Source organism: Poecilia latipinna, unplaced genomic scaffold (genome assembly GCF_001443285.1).
Source record: "Poecilia latipinna isolate Pla-1442-1.1 unplaced genomic scaffold, P_latipinna-1.0 Scaffold773, whole genome shotgun sequence".
NCBI classification, from domain to species: domain Eukaryota; kingdom Metazoa; phylum Chordata; class Actinopteri; order Cyprinodontiformes; family Poeciliidae; genus Poecilia; species Poecilia latipinna.
The window spans coordinates 15306-41498 of NW_015113389.1; the positions used below are offsets into that span (position 1 = coordinate 15306).

The window sequence follows — 26193 nt, forward strand, 5'->3', positions numbered from 1 at the left end:
CCTTTTTTCAGAGTCCATTTCACCTGACGTCAAACAAGTGCTATGTCCCTCACCTGTACCCATTTTGTGTGTCAACACATGTCCCTCCATTGAGGCAGGGGTTAGCGGGGTAGTAGGAGCACGTCCGGTGGGTCATTTCTCTTGAGGCGCAGCCACACACGGCCAAAGATGTCACTTTCACTGAGGCCAGGGATAAAGCACCGAAGTCTATCAAGGCGGGAGAGTCACTGACGGTTAACTGTGTGTAGCAGCCGCCGGACGTCTTACAGTCAGTGCGAACACACTCATCTACCTGCACCTGGCTTACATTCACACGCAGGAGTGACTGCAGCTGCAGTGTGAAAAAGAAGGGGAAAAAAAAAAAACAACAAAACAAAACAGGTATTATAATAACGGTCTGTGAAGATAACAGGGATTTTGCATCTTGCAAGATTCTTTATGGGATTTCCAAGAAAATACTTATAATCTTTCAGCTTTGCATTTCATTATATTAAAAAAACACATTTTCTTACATTTATTGGAATTTATGTGATAGACCAGCACAACGTAGTGCATAGTTCTGAGGTAAAAAGGAAAATTATGCCTAAGTTAAAATAATGTTTAACAAATTAAGATTTCAAAACTAGCCTCTGCATAAGTATTCAGCAATATCAAGCATGTCAATACTTTTTGGAGCTGACTTCTGCTACAAGATTTCTGGGAAATGTCTCTAAAAGTTTTGAGCTGCTTTTGCACATTCTTCTGTACAAAATAACTAAAGGGTAGTCAAATTGAAAGGATAGCATCTGTAAATAGCAATTTCTTTAAGTCTTGTACCAGAACCCAAATTGGATTTATGTCTGAGATTTGACTGATCCATTGTAATACATGTATTTACTTTGTTCTGAACTAATTCCATTGTAACACTGGCTGGATATTTGGGTCATTGTCCAGCATGAAGGCGAACCTCCAACCCAGTCTGAAGTCATTTGCAGATTTTGATTTACTCTGACCAGGTATCCTGAACCTGCATCACAGCAAATAGTAAGTTGCTGCAACCAACATGTTTCATTCAAAGAATAATGTGTATAGGGAAATGTGCAGTGGTAGATTTGACATTAACCATGTTTTGCATAAAGGACATAAAAACTCAGTCTTTGTTTCATCTGACCAGAGTGTCTTCGTTCACGATGATCCCTACGCTGCTGTGACATACTTTAAACTGGACTTCTTTCAAGTACGGCTTTCAACTTTTCACTGTTCCATAAAGGTTGCATTTGTAGAATGTCAAACTTATAGTTATCCCTTCAAAAGGTTTTCCCACCTGAGCTGTAGGCAACATGTTTGCTTTCAGAATATAAACACACATGCATGCCATTCAGTTTTACTGGTAAAACCTTTTGAAAATTGCATATCGTTTCTCTTTCGTTTTAACAATTTATCCTACTTTGTGTTGGACTGTCACATAAAATCCTAATAAAACATTGTTTTTAAGGTGACAGATGTGAAAGAGTTTGGGGTGTGTACTGCAGTTAATAAGACATTTAAAAGAGGAAGAGTGTGCAGGAAGACTATGGCTCTGGATCTCTAGATTAATAGCTAAAGTGGCAAGGTAGTTACACTGATGCAGAGGAAAACTGTCGAGGAAAGAAAGGCTGCTCCAAAAGGAAGAGATACACTGACAACAACTGAATAAGAGACAAATGGACATGACAGGGTCAGGCCGTAAACCGACAGAAATTCAGTGTGAGAATGAAAGGGCAGATAAAAAGCTTGGTTATCTCTTTCCCTCAAGCTCCTAGGTTTATCACTTGATTTATGAACGGTGATCTCTATCGGTCTGACAGGATGGTATACATACCTTCTTTTTATGTGCAGCCAGGACACTGTGCAGTTTCTCTGGACGCAAGTAGCCATTATTGGTTAGCACATAGAAATGGATGTCCACTGTTCTCGCCTCTCTGTCTGCTACACTGAAAATGTTGATAGTTCCCGGTCTGACAGACAGGGTTTCAGACAGGAAGTCCCAGAACGCCTCCAGCCGACTTTTCCCCTCGACGTTCGAGTCGATAAATTCTCTCGCTGTAATGCCTTTGGGAAACAAAGAGAATGGAGGCTCATGAAATAAGAACTACTGACTCGTCAATGACAACCGGAGAGTTGATCAAAGTCGGTGAAGTTCCTTATTCCATTAACACAAGAGGTAGCCTAACATCTCCCTCTATTGATCTGCTTCCTCTTGGAGCCGTCCATGAGTTAAATGAGTCCGGATGCAGCACAGTACAAAGAAAAGAAAAGAAAAAAAATAAAATCATCAGTTTGCACACGGGCATGAAGCCAGAGTCTTGACAAACTGCCTTGTACAAAACGTTTTTAAGGACTGGAAAATCAATCATGTTTTGGGTGGAACCCACCTGCAAAATGTGAGCAGTCATCTTTAATCTCTCAAACATGATAACAACTCTGAGTCAGAGGCATCCATAACAGCCTTTGACTCTGTTCGCCGAATGGCTTTTTAAATGTCAAGGACTTTACCTGACACTTCTAGATTGACCTTTATAACGGAGATTTGATCTGAGAGACTGCCAGAAAAAATGAATACACTAACATGAACCTCAGACCGCAGCAGAGCAAGGAACAGAAGAAGAAAACCGAGCACTGTGAATGGATGCTTTGCAATGCTTAGAAATGTTAAACAATGCAAGTTGGAGGGGAAAAAGATTTCTTGACAGCCTGTTATTTAGGTGTTAACTGGATTGACAACTTGATAATCATTAAAGGAAAAGTACTAATTTATTCAGACTCGTGGAACATGCTGTCACGTTTAACATCAGTGTCCAAACAGAATTAACCACAGTCAACAAAGAGCAAGCTTTCGCCTATCGGAAAGTTTTGTTATTCAATCCATTTCTGATTTTTAGGTCGGGAGGTCGTAAAGTAACACTACAGTTAAGCAAAGCTTCGATCCACCCGCTCTAATGCTTCCACCAACAGATTTAGAATTAACACTAAATTTATGCAATCAGGTGAAAATGTGTTTCTGCACACATTACCTGTCAACCGCAGTGAGGCAGACGACAGAATGGCCTTTTCCTCCAGCTCCCCGATGTGAACCCTGACTCCTGATATCACGTCAGGCCACACCCCATCAGAAACCCCAACTCTTAACCAGTAGCTGCCTGGCGGAGTGTTTTGTCGGACAGTCAGCATCCCTGAGCTCTGATTCACACTGAAGTATCTGAGAAGAGCAGAAGAACGGTTACCAGAAAGACAACAGAGGATTTATTCAGACAAATGCTTTTTAGAGATCTCGGTTAATTTGTAGCCAATTTTTAGATGGATGGATGGATCTGTTTTTCTATATTTATCACTCATTCATTGCTGAACAGGAAGTGCTAAATAGGGATTCATTTTTAAACACAAAAAAGGAAGCAGAAAAATGTATCCAAAATAGTAGAAGAAAAAAAAAAAACAAAAGGGAAGAAAAAATGTCTTCGGATCCAAAAGGTCCTACCAGGGCTTGGTAGTTGTCATGGTGACAGAAGTTGCTGTATGAATAAAACAAATATGCAACTGGTATTTCTAATCTGATTCTGAAAGTGTTCACTCTGAATAACAACCCAAGGTCCCTGAAGTAGTTAGAATGTGGTCATATAGGCTGTTTCAGCCTTTAACCGTTCCGCAGTATGATCAAGATTTCTGTGATTGTTCGTTATGGTCACAGTTTCCAGAATAACAATCACTGAAGATTACAGAGATTAAAATCTTAATGGAAAGTGTGGGATATAGTAGAGGGCAGGGAATTGCCTCCGAGTTGTGGAAAAATAGCAAGGTAAGCACTGTTTAGACCAAATGATATCATTCAGAGAAGTTTTTTGGGGGAGTACAGGCTCATCACTCCACACACAACTTTTTTTTTTTTTTTTTTTTTTCCCCTGCATATGTGGCACATTTTTTCAAAGCTCTAGCACTTAAACCTCTGCGGTACATTTAAAGATCAGTAAGTTTTAAGAGGGAAAAAAAAATTATAGCCTATTAGCACTGAGCTCTTACTTAGCTGCACTTGTCTCCAGACTGTAGGTCTTGTTGTCCCAGTCATCTGGATCTGGGGCATACACCTTCCCTAGAGCTGCATTTCCCATCCTTCCTGTTCAAGGTAAACACACGCGCACTCACACACACACACACATGCATACATACACATTGATTCAGTCTGGACAGAATCTGCTGATGCCAACACTTATCTTTTCATCCCTCGCTTCTCCTTCTCCTGCATTCTTGTGTTCTGTTCTGCTTATTATGCTCATAACTGTGGAGTCCCACCGCTGGAATGAATAGACTCTCATTGCTCCACTTCAGAGAGCGTGGGGCTTAAAGAAGCAAGGCTATCTCACTATGGATTATGCTATTATCGACCTGCGGTGCCAGAGCACCGCAGCTGGGTAAACAATGGCAGCCTCCACGAGTCATGGCACTCCTGTCACCCACAATTACCAGAACTGCCATGTAGCTCTGTGTAGGATCAAAATACTAACAAGCCAATATTCATAGCCAACTTACCTGGAGGGCAAAAAGAAACACAGACAAAAGAAGAATGATGATGCTGCAATAAAATGATGTACCTATGAGCTTTAGGCTACAGGAAGGAATGAAAGCGCTCTGGGCTGGAGGAGGAATTTGACATAATTATCATAGCATAACACAGTGTAAATGTGAGCAAACAATTATGGATTCCAGACCACACCGAGTCAGTATAGCTTTAGCTATAAGTTTTCCCTTCAGCTTTAGCCTTAGTTTTCCCTCTTCACTCAAACTCTGCCTGCAGTGCAAAAGCAAAAACAAGGAAGAAGAAGCAAGAAATGAAGTGAGGGGGTAAGCAAGCAACTCACCCTTGCGGCTATGCACATAGACATCTTTCTCCCCTGCCTGATGGGCGTTATCATTATGATCACCAATAGTGATGGTGAGAGTGCTTGTGGCCGTTATCGGTGGAAGTCCACTGTCAATCATTACGACCGGTAAGTGGTATTCGCTCTGCCTTTCCCTGTCGAATCTCCGCAGGGTGGTGAGTGTGGCAGAGCCGTTCCCATGGTCCTGCAGGTGGAAGTCAGCAGAGTAAGCCGAGGGCAGGGAGATGAGGAAAGGCGGCCCGTGTTCTGGGGTGTCTTTGTCCACAACATGAAGGAGGGTTGAGCTCCCGTTAAGAAGGACCACTTGAGGCGCGGGCCCATTCTCCCACAGCACGGGGGAGTAGAGCATCTCCAGCTCCGGTCCGTTATCATTCATGTCGAGCAACGGCAAGTGGACCGTAACACTGCCAGTCAGCGCTGGTGTGCCACGGTCTGTCGCTATGACAACCAGCTCATAACCTGCCACCGTCTCCCTATCCAGAGACTTGGTGACAGTGACAACACCACCTCGGTTGACTGTAAAGTGTCCGTACGGGTCTGAATGGGGGAGAATGCTGTAGAAAACTTCCCCGTTCAGACCGGAGTCAGAGTCAGTGGCTACGACTTGAATTATACTGGTGCCTACTGGTACGTCTTCAGGCACAGGGGGGAGCTGGTGGGAACTCAGGCTAAACACAGGTGCATTATCATTTTCATCTTCTACTAGGATCATACAGTGGATAAAACTGGCAAAATTGGAGTCCTCCACTTTGATGGTGAGGTTAAACCTTTGTTCATCTGGATGTTCAAAGTCCAGCTTCTTTTTGAGCCTCAGAGTGCTTTTCTGCTCCAGTTTGTGACTGACAATATAGAATCGCTGCTCTGCATCTCCGGAAACCACACTGAAAGCCAACTGGCCGTAGCGACCATCATCAGGGTCCACAGCACTCAGCTCCAGGAGGGACGAGTCCTCTAGTGTGCTCTCGGGTACACGAGAGCCACACCAGTCCTCACTAAATTTTGGCACATGATCATTAACGTCTGTCACCACCACAGTGACTGTGGCCGTGCCTGTCATTCCGCCGCCATCCCTGGCCTCCACAACCAAATGGTGGCTATCAGCAAGCTCTCTGTCCAGGCCTTCTGCCGCCACGGATATGGTGCCGGTGCTGGAATCAATGGTGAACAGGTTTGCGTTGTCCGAATTCTGTGCATTATCTGTAATCCGGTAGGTGAGGATGGCGTTTTGACCCACGGCTGCATCGTCCAGATCCACAGCTGTCATTTCAACAACAAACGTTCCAGGAGGAGAGTTTTCAGCCACGCTGCTATGGCAATTATCAGGTGCGCACACAAATGTTGGGGCATTGTCGTTGATGTCCCACACGTTGATAATAACATCTGTGAAGCCAGTAAGGCCCTCGCCTTCTTCGTCCGTTGCCATGACAACAAAGCGCCACACAGCCCGCTCCTCTCGGTCCACAGTTCGCTGGGCGTACATCTCCCCTGTGATGTCGTTAATCATGAAATGCGACTCAGCACCTTGGCCATGAATGGAGTACCGGATGGCTCCCTGGTCGGCGTCTTTGTCTGGGTCAGTGGCTGTAACCTGTAAGACAAAATCTTTAGAAAATGGGAATACATTCACCCACTCAAACCCAAATTACTGTTTCCCCTTTATCTCTTCTCAACCATCACTCAAGAGGCTTTTGCTTTGGCCTCCGTTTGTGTACATCCATCTAAGTTTTCTCACTGTTCCTGTCCAGCTTAATTAAAGCAACGAGTTCAGATCAGGCATGTGTTTTCCATCTCGCCTGAGAGTGGGTGTCACTGTATTACGGCACAAGAATTATCTCTGCTGTCTCCGTGAATTAAAGAGATTTAAGTTCTATAATATGCCAGGCTATGGTTAAACACCAGCAGTAGATAAACTGAAATAACATGCCAGAATAGTAAACTGTAATAATTACTTAGATGCCACATAAATTTACACTGAGAGCAAAGCTAGGAAAGAAGCTCATTAAAAAGAAGGGATATGTCTAAAGTTAATTGGAGATTCTGTCATTACTAAAACGGACACAGCGTGTTCTTTTTCACTGAAGGCTTCTCACCTGTAACACAAAAACAGGAGACCCGTCGAGCTCTTCGGTGACAGATCCATAGTACTCATTCATAGAAAACACAGGTGCTTCATCGTTTTTATTGACTATGGTGACTACAACAGCAGCATAATCTTCCCACTTCCCATCAGAGGCGAGGACCAACAGCTTGTATCGCTTTTGCTTTTCATAGTCCAACGACTGTGCAATAAAGATTGTCCCGACCTCCGGCTCGATGTCAAAAGCACCCCCTTTGTTGCCAGATGTTATTTGGTAGCGGAGCTTGGCGTTGGCTCCTGTGGAATGAATTACAAATGCATGATTAGAAAAATGGTGTCAAATTTTAAGAGGGCATTAATCATCTGGACAGGAAAGTTGATGTTAACATTGAGGCATAACCACAATTTTGATTTGAATGCAAACAGACAATTTTTACTTTTTTAAATAAAAAATATGCAAGATTTTCTTTTAATTCGTACTTCTACATTGTTTTATATCTTGAGAAATGTCTCATTTTCCACCTGAATCAAACTTCAAATGAAAAAATCTAAATTTGTCAGCGACATGAATAATTTGGCCTATCTAATGAGTAATCGGTCTTTTCAGAAAAGCTTTTACAATGTAAAATTGGAGTATTATCTGTAAAAAAAAATACACAAGAAACAAAAAGATTACATAAATTGAAGACTTCCCAAGTGTTTTTTTTTTATTTTTTTTTTTTTATCCAATGTTAAATTTTCAAGGATTGCTGTGACTGTAATCATGCAAAACATTCCTTAATACCATTATTATTATAAATATCATTATGTTTTTTTGGCAAATATAAATACATTACTTTAAGGATCTTGACTCACACTTTGATCACCATAACACCAATGAGCAAGAAGATATAAAATCAACACATATCTTAAATTTTAGAGTTTCATTTTAGTATGTTGCCAACTGCATAGGAGTGGGATCAGAGTTTTTAAATGCAGATTGCTAAAGTGTAAAAGGGAAGTCAATGGTATTATGGTGACTGGTGGCCAAAAGTGGAGTTGGGCCCCAAAATGGAATCTTCTTAGGATTTCATATAATCTTGGGCCGGGTCTGTTTGTGGCAATCTAGACATAGTGAAACAAGCCGTATTTTAACACCTCCTACCTTCGTGTTGCTGTGCCTCTGCAGCAGTCGCGAGGGTATTACACCTCATTTCCTCCAACACTCACGAACGACTACATATTCACGTAACCCCTTCTTGTTTTGATTACTTCATTAAACGGAAACTTTGTACTTTGTCTTCTTGAATTCAATCAGATACTAATTAAAAAGGACTACCGGAAAAGTAATGAGTGGAAGGAAGCATAATGCATTCCTATACTGTCCTTAAGGGAATTATTTTGGGGCTTGGCTGAGGTTCAGGGATGTAGTGGAGAAAAGAGGAAGTCAATATCTCAACTTATCTTCTGTGCCCCTATGGAGACCATCTAATCTAATGTTAGATGAGATAATCTTCTGGAACATATAGTCTTTGCTTTCAATCATCCTGTTGGGATTAAGTGGTTACAATCCTGTGTTAATACATTAATCTGTAATATTAAAACAGCCATAACTGACATAGTTCCCCCTCGTCTACCGCAGGGCGCTGGCAGGCTTGCAGTGACCAGAGTCAGGGTGGAGTTTTTAAGCAAGACAGATTGAGAGTAGCCTCTTTGGCACAATCACATTGTATCTCTAATGTTGGGGGGGTTGGTGTGTTATTGCACAGCCATTTATCATTAGTGTGGCAGCCCAGCCTAAGCTGCACCCCCGCTCTCCATAAATACTTGATTAACGGACCTAAACATTGCTGATAACTGGATCTTAGACTGCCATATGAAGGATGAGCAACTGCTTTATTGCTTAAATCCCACCCACCTACTGTGGGGGAGCATGTCAGTCTTTTTGGAACATATGTGCCACAGTGCATTACTGAGCACTTAAATGACTGCTAATACTAGTACACAGTTTGATTTTAGTGACACGATTTTTGCAGAGCACAGGCCAGATTGGAAAAAGTCTGCTCTTAACGGTGGCTTTGTGCATGTCGCTGCAAATAAAAGCCATTCTGCAAAAAAGTTTCTATTTGACTGAGCAGTCAATGAAAAATGGACAGATGGAGTACCAAAAAAAAAAAAGTTTGTTCTTCCAAGAAAGAGAGGATAAAAGTAAATAAATCTGCAAACCCAGGTACATTTTTAAGATAACTTTTAAATGGATTCCTGTTGGCTTGCTTTTTTAACCTTCAACTCTGGGGATTGGTAGGAGCAAAAAAAAAAAGCGCTTTGAATCCCATCGCTTCTGTTGCTTCCTCAAGCGTACCTTCATCCTCATCAGTGGCACTGACGGTGACAACAGTCAGACCAACATCTGCATTCTCATCGACAGCGACTTCATACAGTCGCTGAGCAAAGACGGGCTTGTTGTCGTTGACATCGCTGATGAAAACCCTCACATATGCTGTGTCTGCAAAAGTGACAGAATAGGAAAAGATTAAACACCAACACATAGGGTAACACTCTTATTTGTGAGTATGTATAATTCACAATCCGTGTTTTTTTCTTTTTAGGGAGAAAGCAACATTTAATAATTCCCTGTAACTTAAAGGTTACAAAACTTTTATTAAGATTCATGTTTGCTGTAATTTAAATTTAAATTGATGTATTGTTTTAGCACTGATGACAGCACAATAATAGTGTCAGTGCTAAACCTCTTCAAGCACCTGTATTTTTGCAGGGAAAAGATACAGAAACTCTTTGCTGGGAAGGTTAAATATTAATAAGATGACAACTGTTTGTGTCTTATCTGTGCCCTCCTCATTACACCGTTTATTTCTTTAGTTAGAAAGAGTAAACTATCTGCTCTGAGAGCTTGCTGTCAACATGTTAATTTAAACCCGTTGCAGAAAGAGATGATGATAGTGGCACGCAGCTTTATTTTCTTGGCTTGTTTTTGCATTATCCCCTATTTTTTTTATTTATTTTTTTGGTGTTTCCCGCAGGGGTGACAAAGAGACAGGTAATGTTTGCAGTGTAGATGAGCCCTCCTGGATGTGGAAGATATGTAGACACAGCTAAGGCCTCATTGTAAATGCTAAGCAGCCCTGCCAACCCAAGAGAGAGGGCTTTACTGCTCCAAAACATCACCTGCAACACCCTAATACCAGCTTCACAGATACAAATGAAAGACTCAATCTTCTATGCAAATGTCACGTCACATCACTCCAGATACAGGCTGAGATTTTTTTAACTGTCTAAATGTCACACACAATTTAAGGTTTACAAACACAAGCTGTACAGATTAAATAATAAACAGGCACAATTAGAACTTGTAAAAAGGTTGGGGGGGGCACTACAGCAGAAATAAATATATGAACCCATAAAACCGGTAAATCTCCAAGCTGTTTTCAGGCTGCAGGACGCTTAGGCATTCTGGTCATGGCAGTGGAATAAATCAGATTAAGAGATTCTGCTTTTCAAATTGAAACCCAAGGTGTGAATGTAAACTGATGTAATCTGTTTAAAACTCAAGGCACAGACACAGCGCCGTGCACCAGACAGAGTTAGAGAGCTCAGTGTTACCCCATCAGGCCGTGTTTGCAATTATTTTTACCGTTAAAACAGAGACAATACATTAGTGTGAAAGTCAAAGTTAAAAAAAATCACGACTTGTTCAATCAAAACTCTCACACCAGGGCAAACGATAAAAGGCACTGGGAATATATTTTCTTTTCAATAAATATCAGAGTTCCTCAGAATCGTTTTACAATTGGTTTTATAAACTTACTAACCACTTTATATACATGTATGATTGTTTGCCAGCAGAAATAATGACACAGTCAATCACAGTATGGCAACTCAATGTAGTTATGTGGACAACTTATTGAATCTATGCCATGAAGAACTAATGCAAAGGTAGTGCGACCTGCTGCCAGTGACATGTACCTAATAAAGTGGCCAGTGAGGGTATAATCAACTGACTTTGATTCAATTGTACTGTAACTGGGAGAATATTGGATTTCAAATCCTTGAATCTAATTATGACCATGTGATCCAATTATATTGTAAAGGACTGGACGAGATTTAAACGGAACCCGTTTTTTTTGTAAAATCCCCGATGAGGATATTTGTTGTAATGAGGAGGCATGTAAACGAAACTGAATTGAACTGAAATAAATATATAGATGTGCTTTGGTCAGTTAGAGGGCAAAAGTCCAGGATCTATCAAAATCGTTGCTTGACAGATCCTTGACTGTCAGAATCAGACAGTCCAATTGTGATTGTATAAGGAAAACTTGTCTCATTTGAACTTATATTGTTTATGGACTAGGAAGGTTTTACAAATGTAAAACACTCTAAGCATCACAGTGGCATTACTCTCTGACTGCTTAAAAAGAAAATCAATACACTGAAGTTCCCCTTGTTGATTTAGAGATGTCAAATGGACTGCTTAACATTTTCATGAGGTTGAAGACAAGAATACTTCATGCAAATCAGGGACATCTAACAAGTCTCTTTCTTTGAAAAGCCTGACAAAACAAAAGCGTAAAGTGGTGTTAAGATGGAAGACTAAAACAAGAATTGAACAACTGTAATCCTGCTGTATACATGCTCAAAAACAATGTTTATAACCTTTTTCCTACGCGAAATAATGCTGGTAAAAGACAGCATATTATGAGTTTAGTCTGTCTGTAGCCACATTAAAGGAAAATGTTTTTTTTTTCCAGAAATACGCATGATATAGAATACATCCATCCAGCCATCTCGAACCTGTACCTGTGTTTGGCTGTTTGTTTTTGCCAGGTCGCGCTGATTCTTGGCCGTCTTCTGACTGAACCTCCAGCAGGTAGGAGCTGCGGGCCTCCCGGTCAAACACAGCTTCCGTGTAGATGACTCCATTTTGGGGGTCGATGCGAAAGAAGTTGTGGTCACCACTGCTGTCGCTGAGCAAAGAGTAAGTGATCTGAGGAACACAGATAATTGGAAATGTAAACCACCGCCGAAACGGTTGAAATTAAACCTGGATCTGTATCTCTTTATTAAACTAAATCAATGCTGTCGGCTTTACCAACACTTGCGCAATCATTCAGACAGCTGCTGACAGCAGCTTTCAACCATGCCTTGAAATTCTGTGATGAAGGTAGAACAAAAATTCCCCCAGTGGAGGAAATGAGTTGTGACGCTACATAAAGCTGCTTCTGCTGTGACATGGATGGTTGAGCAGAGAAATAACACTGTGGAGTCAGCTGCAGAGCTTTTTCCTCCCCACGTTTACAACACAAACACAAACAGATCTGCATGTACCTCTCCGTTAAGACCCAGGTCTTTGTCATGGGCAGACACTTGGAGAACTGATGTGCCAATCTGGGCTCCTTCTGTGACCGAGGCCTCATAAATAGAGGATGTAAAAAATGGCACATTGTCGTTGACATCTTAGGACAAAGAAGAGATTTATTGGCTAGTTAATAATTTCTTTTTCACACATTAAAAATAAATTCTTGTGGAGATTTGTAGCCTCTGTAGCTGTGCAAGATCTAGAAGTATACAGCACATCTTAGCAGTAAGCTTGCTGTCATTCCAACATACGTATAAATATTACAATAAAAAGGATGATCACTTTATCATGTTACATTCTCAGGAAGACAGATATGTTCTTTAAACCCACGGCAAATACATTTACTTTAGTGCTGAAGATACATTCAAACAAACTGACAGGTACAAATTTCTAACAATAGAAATAGCTTCAAGAAGAATTAATCCTTCACTTCTATGTTCACAGTTAATGTTAATTATAGCAAAACATGAATGTTTCTATGCTTTTACAACTACAGAAACCTACTAATGAAATCATGAAGACTACAAATGTACTGTCAAACAATTGTAAAATCCAATTTTAATACCTGTAATGTTGACATATACTCTTGTGAAAGCTGCTAGAGGGACTGCAGCCACATTCTGAGCCCGGACCCGCAAAGAAAAAAACGGAGTGAGCTCATAGTCCAGCGGCTCTGACACCAGAATGGATGCGGAGCCATCTTCCCGGTTCGGGGAGAGATAGAAACGGACCGGCATGTTGGTTTCAGGCACCATCCCATCCTCGAGGTTGTAGGTCACTCTTGGGTCACCCAGCTGAGAGGTTGCCTTGATTGTCTGAAAAGGACAAGAAATAAAGCAAAAAAAAATTCAAATCCCAGGTTTTGTGGTGAAATATCAAAAAGTGCTGGGTAAAGCAAAGTAAAACAGAGATACAGACACGTTTGTTAAAACCCTTACAGCCAGCACTACGAGAAGGGTGCCAAGTGGCCAAGGACTGTTAAAATCCAGTCCATAATCAACTATGAAGTTTAATATGCCAAACTTTGGCTGTGAGTGATGTGTCCTAATCAATTGCTCCTTTTAGATCATAAAGTAAATCCATAAATGCACAAGCATAAACTTCTTACAAATCACTTTGCCCTTTACACTGTGCACGTTGATCAGCTGAGATAATGAGCTCTGTGTGCTTTCAGATGGTGCTACAAGGGTTGAACAAAGGTGCATGGCTCACAACTCAAAGCATAGCTTACAGCATGCATAGGATCCACCCAATCCATGTCATTAGCGCCTTTAAACTTTTGTCACTGTGTAGTTACTCCTTTAGCAGATCCAAAACAATAACCTCAGGAGGATCTACTTTGTGAGCAAAAAAAAAAATATTGACTTAAAGAATTACTTTAGAAAACAAACTTATTTTCTTTCTTGCAAAAAAAAAAAAAAAATCAATAGCAATTTTATATTTTTATATTGCATACTCCAGCGTTTACTAAGGCCATTTCAAAGCTGCAGAAGTCAGAATGTTGATTACATTGGTGTTCTAAAGAATTATCACAAAATATCTAACAACAAGCATTTTAGTGAGAACACCATAAAACAATAACAGTACAAAACAAAAAAAGAAAAGAAAAAGACCTGAAGGAATATATCCAAATCTTTCCATGAATTTATCATTTGATGGCACCTGACTTCCTGCTTTCCAGCAGACAAGAAGGCTTGAATGGTTTCAACTATATATTTATTACCTGGAACCCCATAAAAAATCATTAGTGCAATATGTGGTGTACTTTATAATACGCATTCAACATGCATATTAGAAAAGGGAACAACAATCCAATGCTCTTTGGTTGAGTTTAGTTACTTCCAGCCAAAAAGATTGTAAAAAGATTGTACGTCAAACCAGCATCAGCCTAATATGAGCAAAGAGCTACTGAGCTGCTTCTAACAGCTCAGTAGCTCCTTTCAAAATACATGATAAATACTATATATAAAACATGGTAGTCTATAGACTCTGATCAAAAAGAAAGAGGGATGTAGACTCTGGAGGTTTATTTCTATTGCACTGACCGTGATAAAGCACACTTAAGAGTACAGTTATTATGGCGTATGGGCTCCTATGGACACTTAATGGCAGTAATCTTATCACAGTAATCTAATCACATCTGTCAGAATGAATTTGCAGGGTCCGTTCACCAATTACATCTCATTTCACAAAGCAGCCTCTGAAAAGAAATGGCCAGTTGGTTAATACGAGAATAATTCAGGGCATATATCTATCTACATATAGCAATCTTCTGTTGCAGTAAAAGTTTAAAAGATTATAAAAAAAAGCAATATCCAATTTAAGCAACTGCACTAAGACGTCTGTCAAAGAGAATATGAAGCTTTGTAGATGACCACATTAAGGACTTTGAGCTTTATAGTGGAAGATGAAAGGCAGTTTTTAGTTGTTTATTTTTCTAGAAGAGCTCCAACCATTTGACCAGATGTAGTCACATGAACACTAAACATTAAGACTTAATAAACACCCACCAACAAGGTTTATAACTATGGACTTTAACATAATAGACTTAAATATTTCTTATTCAATTGTCATTACTTTACAGAAATCGTTTTTCACTTTGACAGTAAAGGTTTAGATTTTTTTTTTTGTATTACTGTATGTTTGTGTCAAATAAGTCAAATTGGGTTGACGATGATGTCATGACTGATTTGTAAAAATAATAAATGGGTAAAATGCCCAAACGGATGAACACTTTTCATAGGTACTGTGTATTGCTTAGTATGTAATAAGTCTACATAGTCTGTGTTTCACTCATGTAACTGAATATTTTATGTCAGTAATGATACTCTAAGTTATTGAGATGCAGCTACATATTCATTCTTATCAATAAGAAAATGAAAGAAGCAATTTTGATTTTCATTCAGTGATTTAATCCTGCAAAAGATTTTTACAACCTGCAGAAATGCTACAACCTGAACATCTTGATCTAGTTACGAGAAGAGGCACTAATGAAAAATGTGGAATAACAGTTCAGAGACTCCTGTTTAATTTTCTACACAGAAAAAAAAAATACCCTGAATATTAATAATTAATGACCTCTAGAAGCGCCAGCAGTGTTTTTTTCCTCATTTGGACAGAGTGAGACAAGCTTTCTGCTCCTGCAGTCTGATGCCAGCAATGCTAATCGGTTCTTGGTTCTAGCTTCACGCTCAGCTGCTTTGAGATGCTAAAGAGCTGGGCTAAAAGGAACAGCTTTGTATTTAGGGAAATGTATTTATTCGCTTTTTGCCAAAAGTGAAAAGACATCACTCTCATCTATGTTTGAACTAGAGCTTGAAGGCGATTAGCCTAGCTTAGCATAAACAAATTGTAACAGAGTTAATCTGGCAAAACAAATGAGATGCAATTTGTTAATTAGTGCATTCCAGGACTGCTGTCAGGCAAAAAAATTTTCTGTCTTTGGACTAAGCCAGTTGTATTTTATTTACTTATTTTGTTCGAGTTGAGCAAATTAACTGCAGGCTACATATCAGGGTATGCTGTTAGGGTATTTAAGCATGTGTCTTAAAGTCCAAGTGACGAAAGGCAGCTCAAGTAAGGCCAAACAGTTTCTTACCTTTAGGCAGATCAGGCTACAGAGTTTTACATGCAACAAGCCAGAAAAAACTATACAAAACTCCATTTGTAATTGGTAATAAGGGAAAATCAAAACTGTCATTCAGTTTTGATTGATTATTTAACTGCAGTTAAAGTATGAACTGCAGTTTACATAACAATGTTTAACCCAGTGATTTGAGTCTATAAGTAATCTCTCTTATCAGTGCACCTCTCCTAGCACTAAAGGGAATTTGCGGTCTAAAAATTGAATTTATATTTTCTTCACATCAAAGATATTTAATTATTTTTAGTAGCAGCCACAAAGTCAGAAAACATGCTTAGCATATGAGATTCTGTGTCAGACTTCGCTAACTTCAAACCAACGTGCTTCCAGTTTTTTGTCAGTCCACTGACAAACATGATGTGATTCTGTGACATCATCGGTTCACACTTCAGTAACCCAAACACCAAACGAGCAGCTAATTCAACCCTTAAATAACAAAAGAAAAATCTAACAACATTAAGAGCGACACCATACAATTAAAGATGCAAATTGCCTTACCACAATAGGTGTATCCCTAGCAGTGTTCTCAGGTACGACAACATTGTAGCTGTCTTTTTCCCACTGAGGAGGCTGATTCTTCACATTAGTAATGGTCACTGCCAGCTCCACGGAAGTGTTGCGATTTCCTCCATCTGTTGCGATAATGTCCCGTGTTATATAGGTTCTCTGTAGAGAGAGTTAACAACTCAGGTGTTTACAGGATCAAGAGACATAGTTAACTGTTAAGTTTACAGAAAAAAAAGAGCAATTAATAGCATACAGCAAAGCCTCGGGGTACAGATGCTAAGAACAAAAGCATATCTCATTATGACATGAAAATAAAAGTTGCTGTCTCATGATAACAGGATATTTTTCTTGTCATCTCAAGATAAAAAAAAAAAAATCTGTCATAATAAAGAAATCAACATCTGACGCCTTGCAAGAGAAGACCACCATTAATCTAGAGCGATACAAAGAAAATTAACTGACATTTGTTTATAAAGTCAATAAGAAGTAATTTAAAATATCATGGAGTCCAGAGGTGAAAAAAAAAATTATCCCCATCGTTAGGCGGTGCAGTACCTCATGGCATTGACTCTGTTAAATCCAAAATTCAGGTGAGAAAATGTAATTTTACTCTCTCTTTGTTGGCTTTCAAATCTAAAAGGCATGCTCCATCGTTCTGCACCCTCAGCCCATCTTTTGCTCCAAAAATGGTTGCTTTAGCTTCAACCTTGAATCAGTGTGACCAGCAGGACAAACTTTTGGGTTGTCCCGAGGCTTCTCATTTGCAATTCATAGAAGGATTTGTAAAGCAAAGAATGCATGTCCAAAAAATATTATTGGAGGCTTATAATCACATCTGAGACAAATCTATCAGAGCTTCAGTTGAATTAGCATAGCATATAAAGCAAGAAGAAACACCGAAACTGACAGGGCCCTGTGACTCTTTTTAATTGTTGCTTGGAAACCTTTCATTCCTACCTGAGGTTTGTTTTGCTTTTTTCTTCAATAAACGAATGTTCTCATATCATGACAAAACAGAACAAGTGGAAGCCACAAAACAAAAGCGAGTTTTATACATTCATATATAGCCAGTGACATTCCTTAATGTCCTTTGTGACTCTAGAGACTTACAAATTTAGGAAAATGTTCTTTTAAACTGGCCAAGAGTTGTTTTGCACATTCAGGATATTTACAACTTGTAGCCGTTTCTACAGATTAAGGCAAATTTTAACATTGTAAACATTTAGTATTGAACCCGAGGGCGACGAGTTATTGTTTATTGCAATGAGAGGGAAAGTAAAGAGGCTAATCTTCATGAATAAAATAATCCATTTGCAGGCGCAGAAGACTTTCATAGAAACATAATGATATAAACAGCTTGAACTGTCATAAAAATGTAATTATTTTACACGACTAGCTTACTGGAAAGAGAAATATGCTTAATGTAATGAAGAGTTCATCACGACTGAATAAAATTTAGGTGGTTAGCCAAAGTGAGATGAAGAGCAAAGAGACCGTGGATTAAAAGTAACAGTTCAAGTTGCTTCACATAGTACAAAGTGAACAATGTTGAAAACATTCATTAAGAGATTACTGGGACTGTTCATCAAAGTTAGAGCAAGGGAAATATAGCGCACTTGAAGTACTTTTTTATGCCTGTACAATATTTTCTTCTTTTCTACACTCACAATTAATAATTTAAATCAGTTCTTAAGTTGCACTATTACCTGTTTTTTCCTATTCGTGTTAATAGGAAATTATCATAATATAAGTGTGTGGTAAAAAGGGATGTGTCTCAGTTTCCAAATTACATTTATTATTCACAGGAGCATTTAATTAGTATTTGTGAACAACTCTTTTGAAAAGATTAAACTCAGAACACAAAGATTGTAATCTGTGCTGTCCAATGTGGTGCCAGCTGCTGCTGCTGCTTTTTTAAATAAATGAATGTCAGATCGAATATCTGGAAACATCCGACAAAGGTTTTAAATTAGATTTGCAATAAAGTTTTTTTTTTTTTTTTTTTATTTCAGCCTGAAATTATCCATGGATACAGTCTGGATACAGTCGTGCCAGCCTTTCCAGTCCTTTCCACCTAATTCTCTGTGGAGATGTAGCTACTGTACAATGTTTTGACACTTCATGAACCATGGCTGTGCAAGGCACTGTCTTACAGTGGGACATAAAAATATCTGCCTTTGTTCAGTTGCCCTTATCCTTCAAATTCAGCTGAAGCACTGGGTTTATACTGGTAACTGTGTTTTATTTATTTATTTTTTACTGTAGTTTTAAAATGGTCTGGCACTGATTACTTTGTAATGAGAAACTGACAAGTAAATCAAAATAGAGCATCGTCTCAGACCAATTATACATTTTACATGAAAACACAAGTGCTTTAATGATTTCTGCTGCAGCGTGATTGAAGGACGATTCAAACAGCTTCTGAAAGTATGCTAAAATATGCAGCATCATCGCTTGACGAGGTTTTGGAGGCTTACTACTTTTAATTTTGCATGAAGCTAGCGGTGAAGTCATAAGGCAGATGCCGCCGTGGATTTCTGATACTGGCACGCTTAAAAGTATGTTTAATAATAAACAACCCAACAGTGAAAAGGTATGTGTCTGCCAAAAGAACAACACTTTCTTTCTTGTTTTTTTAAATAAATGAGAAACAACAAACACGGAATGTGCTGTGGCTGTGGGGTTATAAAGAGTCAACCACACATAAAAAATGTAAACAGAATGTCATGCAGAGCTGAGTTAGATGATAAACATTGGGGATAAAATCCACTGGTTATTACTTAAACATATTTCTTTTACAAAAATATGATTCAATGAGTCAACTGTATATTCTCCCTGAACATGCCTGGGTTTTCCCTGGGAGGGACAGATGGATGGATGGATAGATAGAAAATAAAAAGAACTGCAAAAAACTGAGACAGCTTTACAAACTAATTTAACCCTTTTTTTTGCTGTCTTGATGTTGCTGTAATGACATGCAGTCTGTATTTTTGTGGATGTCATGAATAGAGATAATGTTGGTAAATATGATGAGATTTACATAATTAGACACAACAGCAACACACATTATAATGCGTCATTAAACAATAGAGACGCGGGACAACAGGATGCTTCCTGGATACAATTAAAGACAAAGTTCAGATTGGTGCAATAAGAAAAATGTCAGTCATGCAGCCAGAACCGGAACATCCATACAGAACCACAGTGACAAAAAAGTGGCTGCACTGACAAAGGGTCACATAGGCAGGTAGCAAACAGAGTTGCTCCTTAAAAAATATATGTTGTTCCAGCCGCGATAAAAACTTTAGTAATCCATACTGAAAGGTCTTGAACTTGTTTCTTTTTTGGCTGGAATAAGTATACTAGTTAGGAAAGAACAGGATTAATAATTGAAATATTTTGGATACAAAGCTTGGCGTTGTCGCTTTTTTTTTCTTTTTTTTGTCTATGTTGAATAAATCAGATTTGTACTAAGTCAGACAATAAATGTCTAAAATTAATTCTAGATTGTTTTTAAAAACTTTCATTTTAAATCAAATATATACGCACATTGCTATATAACCATTTAGACACTGCTTAGATGCATTCTCAACAAAAATGTTCACCGTGACGTTATTTTCCATAGCAGAGAGATTTTACCAAACATTAGAGGTGGCACCAAAGATGAAAGGGTAACACTTTATTTGAAGGGGGCTGAATAAGACTGTCATGACACTGTCATAAACATGACATAACACCTGTCATGAACATGAATAAGCCTTCATGAATATTTATGACTGTTGTCATAAAGCGTCATTCGGTAAATTATGACACTTTTAATACAAAGTTGACATGATTCGAAATGTCTTTGTTATGACAACTTGACATTAACCAGGAAATCATTACTGTTTAAACTTTACCTTTAATAACATAAAGTTACCTAATTTTTAAAGTGCAATCAGTAATACTTTTATAACAAATTTACATCAGTAATGATTTCCTGGTTAATGTCAAGTTGTCATAACAAAGACATTTTGAATAATGACAACTTTGTAGTTGACATTACTTCAAGTTGTCTTTAAAGCATTTGAGACATTTTAGATTGCAGAATGCAGCATGCTTCCCTTCTAAAGTATGAGATTATAAATGGTGACAAAATTATCTTAAATTCAATACAAGAAAGTCGCAGTAATTAAGGATGCAGCTGCACTCTGTGATAAATGGCTTTCTAAAATGTTTTCCACCCATTAACAGTCATCAGCCAGGCGATAAGTACTTTCTTTTATAACTCAGTCTACCGTGATCCTCTTCAAATATACCTACAGAAATCTGACATTGTTAAATATGCTTTAAATCATTTGTTTAGCTTGAATTGTTTTCTCTCTGTTTGTTCCCCTCTGTGGCATTTCCCACAATGCAGCACCCCTGGGAGGAAGACATACGGCAGAATGGCAGTCACAGACGGAAGCACTTTGATGGGACTTGTTCATTAACTTTGTTGACACAAACCCACGGGCTACCATCTAATGCATCAAAATTGATGCATTAGTCGGTGAGTGTGCATGTGTGTGTGTGTGTGTGTGTGTTGGCCAGCAGATCTACTGCATTCTGACTAACCTGAGATATGGGCTGGTTGACGTAGACCCATCCAGTCACAGGGTTGACCCGCAGGTACTCAGGCTGCTCCACTGACATGGAGTAAGTGATGGCTGCGTTAGTGCCGAAGTCATCGTCGTGAGCTGCCACACGGAGGAAACTTGTACCAACCAGTGTGTCTTCTCTTAGAAAATCTACAGAAGACAAGTATTTTCTGCGTGAATCTTGTTCACTGTCAGACTTATACGAACATATTTTTGTATTCCCCAGCAGAAGGCAATAAAGATCAAAACGCATCTAGTTCCAATGGGAGGTTTGCACAAACTTACCAAAAGCATGAATGTAATCACTGGGTTTTACTTAATTATTTGAACAGTTGTTTTTCCAGGGTGGAATGAGCCTACATAAGACAGCTTCAATTAATTTTTGTGAGAATTGGATGGACAATTTGGATTCTGGGCTTTTACTTACACCCTTAGCAATGTCTCTTAGCAAATTGTATCAAAGCCACCCACTTTTTGTAGCCATCAGCCAGATCCTGACATGTGTCTGGTTGGCTATTTGCCACTCGTGTTGGCAGAATTAGCACAACTCATTAAAATTTTTGGTTTATGCTTTACAAATTCCAATTATAGGCCTCTTCAGATTCACTGTGAGAGTGACAACTACTGGAAATTCTTCCTACCCCACAGCATCACCAACCACGACAACGCCTTAAAGATACCTGGATGTGACAACATTAAACTTACCCTTGGAATAAATTATGTATTTTAGAGTACAACTGAAAAATAAAGCTGATGCTGAAACACATAATTATGTCAAAACATTTTAAATCTGACCCCAACTCTCACACACAACCAAATGGAAACTGCCAGAGCATCAGGGTTACTGTCTTCAAAGAAGCAAGTCTCACAGTGCCTTGGACTGAAAAAGTGACAACAAAAATGAAGGACTAGCTCCAAATAGCTCAAGTGAAATTTGCAGCTGCCCACATGGACAGCCAAAGGTACTCCAGAGAGAAGTTATATGTTCAGGTGTCAAGATTCACCTAAATCTTGATATCAAAATGCTTTACTTCATTATCTTTCCTGTCCCAAAATTAAAAGATTCAAATTAATAATTAAAATAAAAAAAACAAACAATAATAATAATAATAATTCAGATTCTGAAAAGCCTCAAATCACATCCATGCCAGTGATGATTGTATGTAAACTTCAACTGAGGTAATGTGGTCAGGGGAGGACACAGCTTTTGTATTGGCCAAAACGGTTTTCACAAACTATACTGTCCTGAACTATCTACATTTCTATTAAACACATTAGCAGAAAGCTGGACTAATGGCCTTTTTGGCACATTTTAACCAAGCTAAAATGGATGTGCTCCACTATTAATTACCTATAATCAATTAGAGAATTGGAGAACTAGGAGCTGAAATCTTTTGTTTGTGCATGAAAAGACATGCCATAGCAACACATGGTGAGCTAAAAATAATTTGTATTTTTAGCCATTAAAGTCATCAAACCTTTCCTTCAAATATTCACCAAGTAATGCTCCTCGTTTGCCCTTTTTAAATTCAAATTGGTCGATTAAACAGGATAAAGGCCATGCACTGCGACTTCTGCCCTGCCTATTCACGACTGTATTGTTCGGCGTTCCATCTGTGCTTCAGTGTTGCTATTTTTGGCTCATGAATAATATATGTTTAACACTTACACTCGTAGCGCAAATTCTCAAACTTGGGGCTGTTATCATTCTGGTCCAGTATCTGGATGGCAAGCTGACAGATGCCAATGAGCGGCTCCTCGGCCCAATCAGTGGCCGTTACTGTAATTGAATACTCTCTCTGCCGCTCCCTGTCGAAGCGCCGGGCTGTCACAATCACTCCTGTAAAGTCAGAAGCATAATCAAGGCCCTTCATCAACCCTCTGGCAAATATACACACGATTGCTTATAAATTCACTCATCCATTCAGTGGTTTTCCAATTCTCTCACTTGAGTCCGTCCATCCATCAATCCATAAATCGAGACAAGTAAACAATTATTAATTTATTCTGAGCAATTCGAGCCCCCCTTTGAAGAGCCGCATATCTCCGTGATTAAGATGAAGAAGAGATAACCAAAGCTTGAAAGAAAATGATTGATGGAATAACATAATGACTCCACATATTAACATTTCAAGCAGTCTTGTTCAACCAGTTTCTTACGCTGAGGAGAAACTATAACCTCGTCAGACCTCAGCTCAGCTCAGCTACAGGTTTCGTCACTAATATTCTTACAAACCGGACATCTCATTTTAAACCTGTAAATAATTTAACATCTTATCTAAGGACTCCCTGCTCTACGCATAAGTCTTCTCTCACATTATATTTTGTTTTACAATGATCGTTACGGACGTCAGGTACCATTTAACTTCAGATCTGTCTATCTACAGGGTACTCTGTGTTTCATGTATAATTGAGACCAATTCTGCCCTGCAACAATCCACAGCTCCCTACCTGTGTCTGGGTGGATTCTGAAGGCAGGCATGGCACTGTCTCTGTGCATTAAGCCATATTTCACTTTTCCATTTGCTCCCTCATCTGCATCCACTGCATGCACTTGCAACACAAAAGTCCCCGCTGGCTGGTTCTCCAGCACTGAAGCCTGCTCACGGTACTGCTGGCACTGAGATAAAGAGCAGGGAGGGAGAGGGGAAGAGACAAAGCAGACACAAATAATACAAGGAAGAATTGGTACATATACTGTCAGAAGGTGTTGCATTAATGAGAATACGGGGATCAGAAAAAAGTCACTTCAAACAGTTTACAGGTCAGGAGGACGGGTACAGTAGCTCAGATTAATTGCAGAACCAGAAGCACGCAACTGTGTAAAAGAAATCACTTGAACTGATTTATTTTGAGGAGCCAGCAGTGAACAGTTTTGGTCTTTGGCTACAGTTTCAATCTATCCCCCCCCTAATGAACATATGCCCTAAATTAAGAATGTCCCTCTGGAGTCTTCTTGCATTGCATCTATATATATGCAAGATACGTGTTTTGATAGAGTGACCATGAAAGACAAAAACAAATTGAAAACAAGAGTTCAAGAGGGACAGAGAGATGAGCTGGATCAAAGGATGTGAGCAGGGGCAGAACCGTAGCCGCTCACATTGACACCTAAAGTTGCGTTGTTCTCATATGGTCAAAAACACCTCAGGAGAGCAGGCTCCACGTGAATGCGTCATCTACGAAGTTCGAGTCATTCCTAATTAGGGAGGAAGTTCATTAGACAGGTGTAGTGTATTGTGATGATATTGCACTTTTATTCAAAAATTAATTGAAATCCCAACAGACTGCCTAAAGATAGAGTAGGTTGTGCAAGCTAATCGAAACCCATGGGAAAACAGAGAGAGGGAGAAGCCTGGGAAATGAGAATTCCAAGAAAATGAGAGCTAGAGAGGGGAAGGAGAGGAGCACTGAAGTTCACAGAAACAATCAGACGCAGGAGAAAATGGATGACACTAACAAGGTCTAAGCCAGTTGCCAAAAAAAAAAAAAAAGACATTTTATATTTCTGCAGTTTCCAGATAAGTCTCCAAAGATTCCAGCAACATAGAAGCAGATTATGAAGACATAAACAGCCTGAAGAGGTGGTAGATGGTGGAGTTGCAAAAGCCAGGCTTTTTTTTTTTTTTTTTCTTTGATACTCTCCACCACAATCCGGAAGATTCCAAGGCATTCCTAGATCTGAAGAAAGATACTGTCCTTCAGTATCCTCCTAGCGGGACGTGGCTGGTAAACCTCCAAATGATGCGTCCAAAGGACAATCTGATCACATGACCAAACCACCTCTACCGGAGTTCTTCTTTGAGATCTCACCGTAAGACTGAGACCAGGCACCATACATAACAAACTCAGTTAGTTGCTTTCACTGGTCTGTCATTTTTCCAGCCTTGATATCTTATTAACAGAGGTGAAGGTCGGAACATAAATGTACCAGTAAAGTGAATGTTTTTTTTTTTTCTTTTTGTCTTAGGCCCTCTGTACCTCAACAGACCTGAGCAACACAGCCTTTAAACTAGATGACGCCCCAATTTATCTATCCCTACACCATTCCATCCTGCCAAGGATAAACAAGGAATCACAATCCTAAAACTTGCCCACTCGAGGAACAGATTGGCTCACGAGCTGGAGGAAGCAGTCCACCTTTTTTCATGCCTGAGCACCATGACCTCAGAGGTAAACGAGATGGCTCCCATCCAGACCATTTACATTCAGATTCTTATCCCCTCCAGTGCCCACTGAAATTCACGGCCCTAAAATGCCAACAGAAACACATAATGCAAAATCTGCAACAATGTAACCATGAGGTTCCTGGAGCAGACGCTCTCCACTTTATGACTAGGTCTATGTATGTAGCACCCTTGACAAATAATGATTTCACGTACTTGTCCATACTCTATCCACAGCCTTCTTTTAGAAAAGTGTATGTTGTTTCAATAAGTAATACAGTATATACTTGCAGTCGGTTACTTAAGAGTTATTTTGGGTTGATCAGGCATCCTCGTCTGCCAAATTGCTTTACGCAAACAAAGTGCACCAGAAATGCATGCTCACACAGTAGAAATAATTCACACTATGAAACATTTAGAAAACCCCAAAGGATTAAATTAAATTATACACTAGGTGGGGGAATTTCTTAAATTATTTAAATGGTAAATGTAATGAATGCATGCAGCGGTTTTCTAGTCATACAAACACCTCAAAATGCTTCACACTCTTGCCACATTTGGCCAGTCGCACTCACATTATGATGTGCCAAAGTGATTTACCCAGGGAAACTGCAAAACACGATGGGTGGAAGCTGGAATTGAACTTTTGGGTAGCAAGACAACTAGTCTTAACATTGAGCCACAATCTTCACCATAATTTATTATATTACCCAATTGAAAGGGATACAGACTGGTGTGGGGAATGGAAAATGGGTACAAAATGGTTTGCTTCCTGGTATGAAATACAAGTAGATTAGGACAAAACCGTAACACATGGATAGAAATGAACAAATGGCTGAATCAATCTGGTGCCATAAGGAGAAGAAATTTGCAGAAAATACAACCTTGGCAAATTGTACCTGCTTCCCATTAAATACTATCTATTTGATATGGTGGAAC

The 26193-nt window shown here is 39.3% G+C and overlaps 1 protein-coding gene across 1 annotated transcript in view; it reads right to left on the reverse strand.

Moving 5' to 3' along the window:
• LOC106955884 (neural-cadherin) overlaps positions 1–26193 on the reverse strand; it is a 136504-nt gene that overhangs the window by 14353 nt on the left and 95958 nt on the right. Inside the window, exons 9-22 of the mRNA XM_015046312.1 lie at positions 23540–23708; positions 22758–22928; positions 21066–21238; positions 16461–16628; positions 12885–13134; positions 12289–12416; positions 11761–11947; positions 9308–9451; positions 6980–7263; positions 4869–6477; positions 4033–4126; positions 3033–3217; positions 1841–2070; positions 54–331 (exon numbers count right to left, since the gene is read on the reverse strand). Of these exons, the coding sequence (XP_014901798.1) occupies positions 54–331; positions 1841–2070; positions 3033–3217; positions 4033–4126; positions 4869–6477; positions 6980–7263; positions 9308–9451; positions 11761–11947; positions 12289–12416; positions 12885–13134; positions 16461–16628; positions 21066–21238; positions 22758–22928; positions 23540–23708 (4070 nt within the window). The remainder of the gene's footprint in view (positions 1–53; positions 332–1840; positions 2071–3032; positions 3218–4032; positions 4127–4868; positions 6478–6979; positions 7264–9307; positions 9452–11760; positions 11948–12288; positions 12417–12884; positions 13135–16460; positions 16629–21065; positions 21239–22757; positions 22929–23539; positions 23709–26193) is intronic.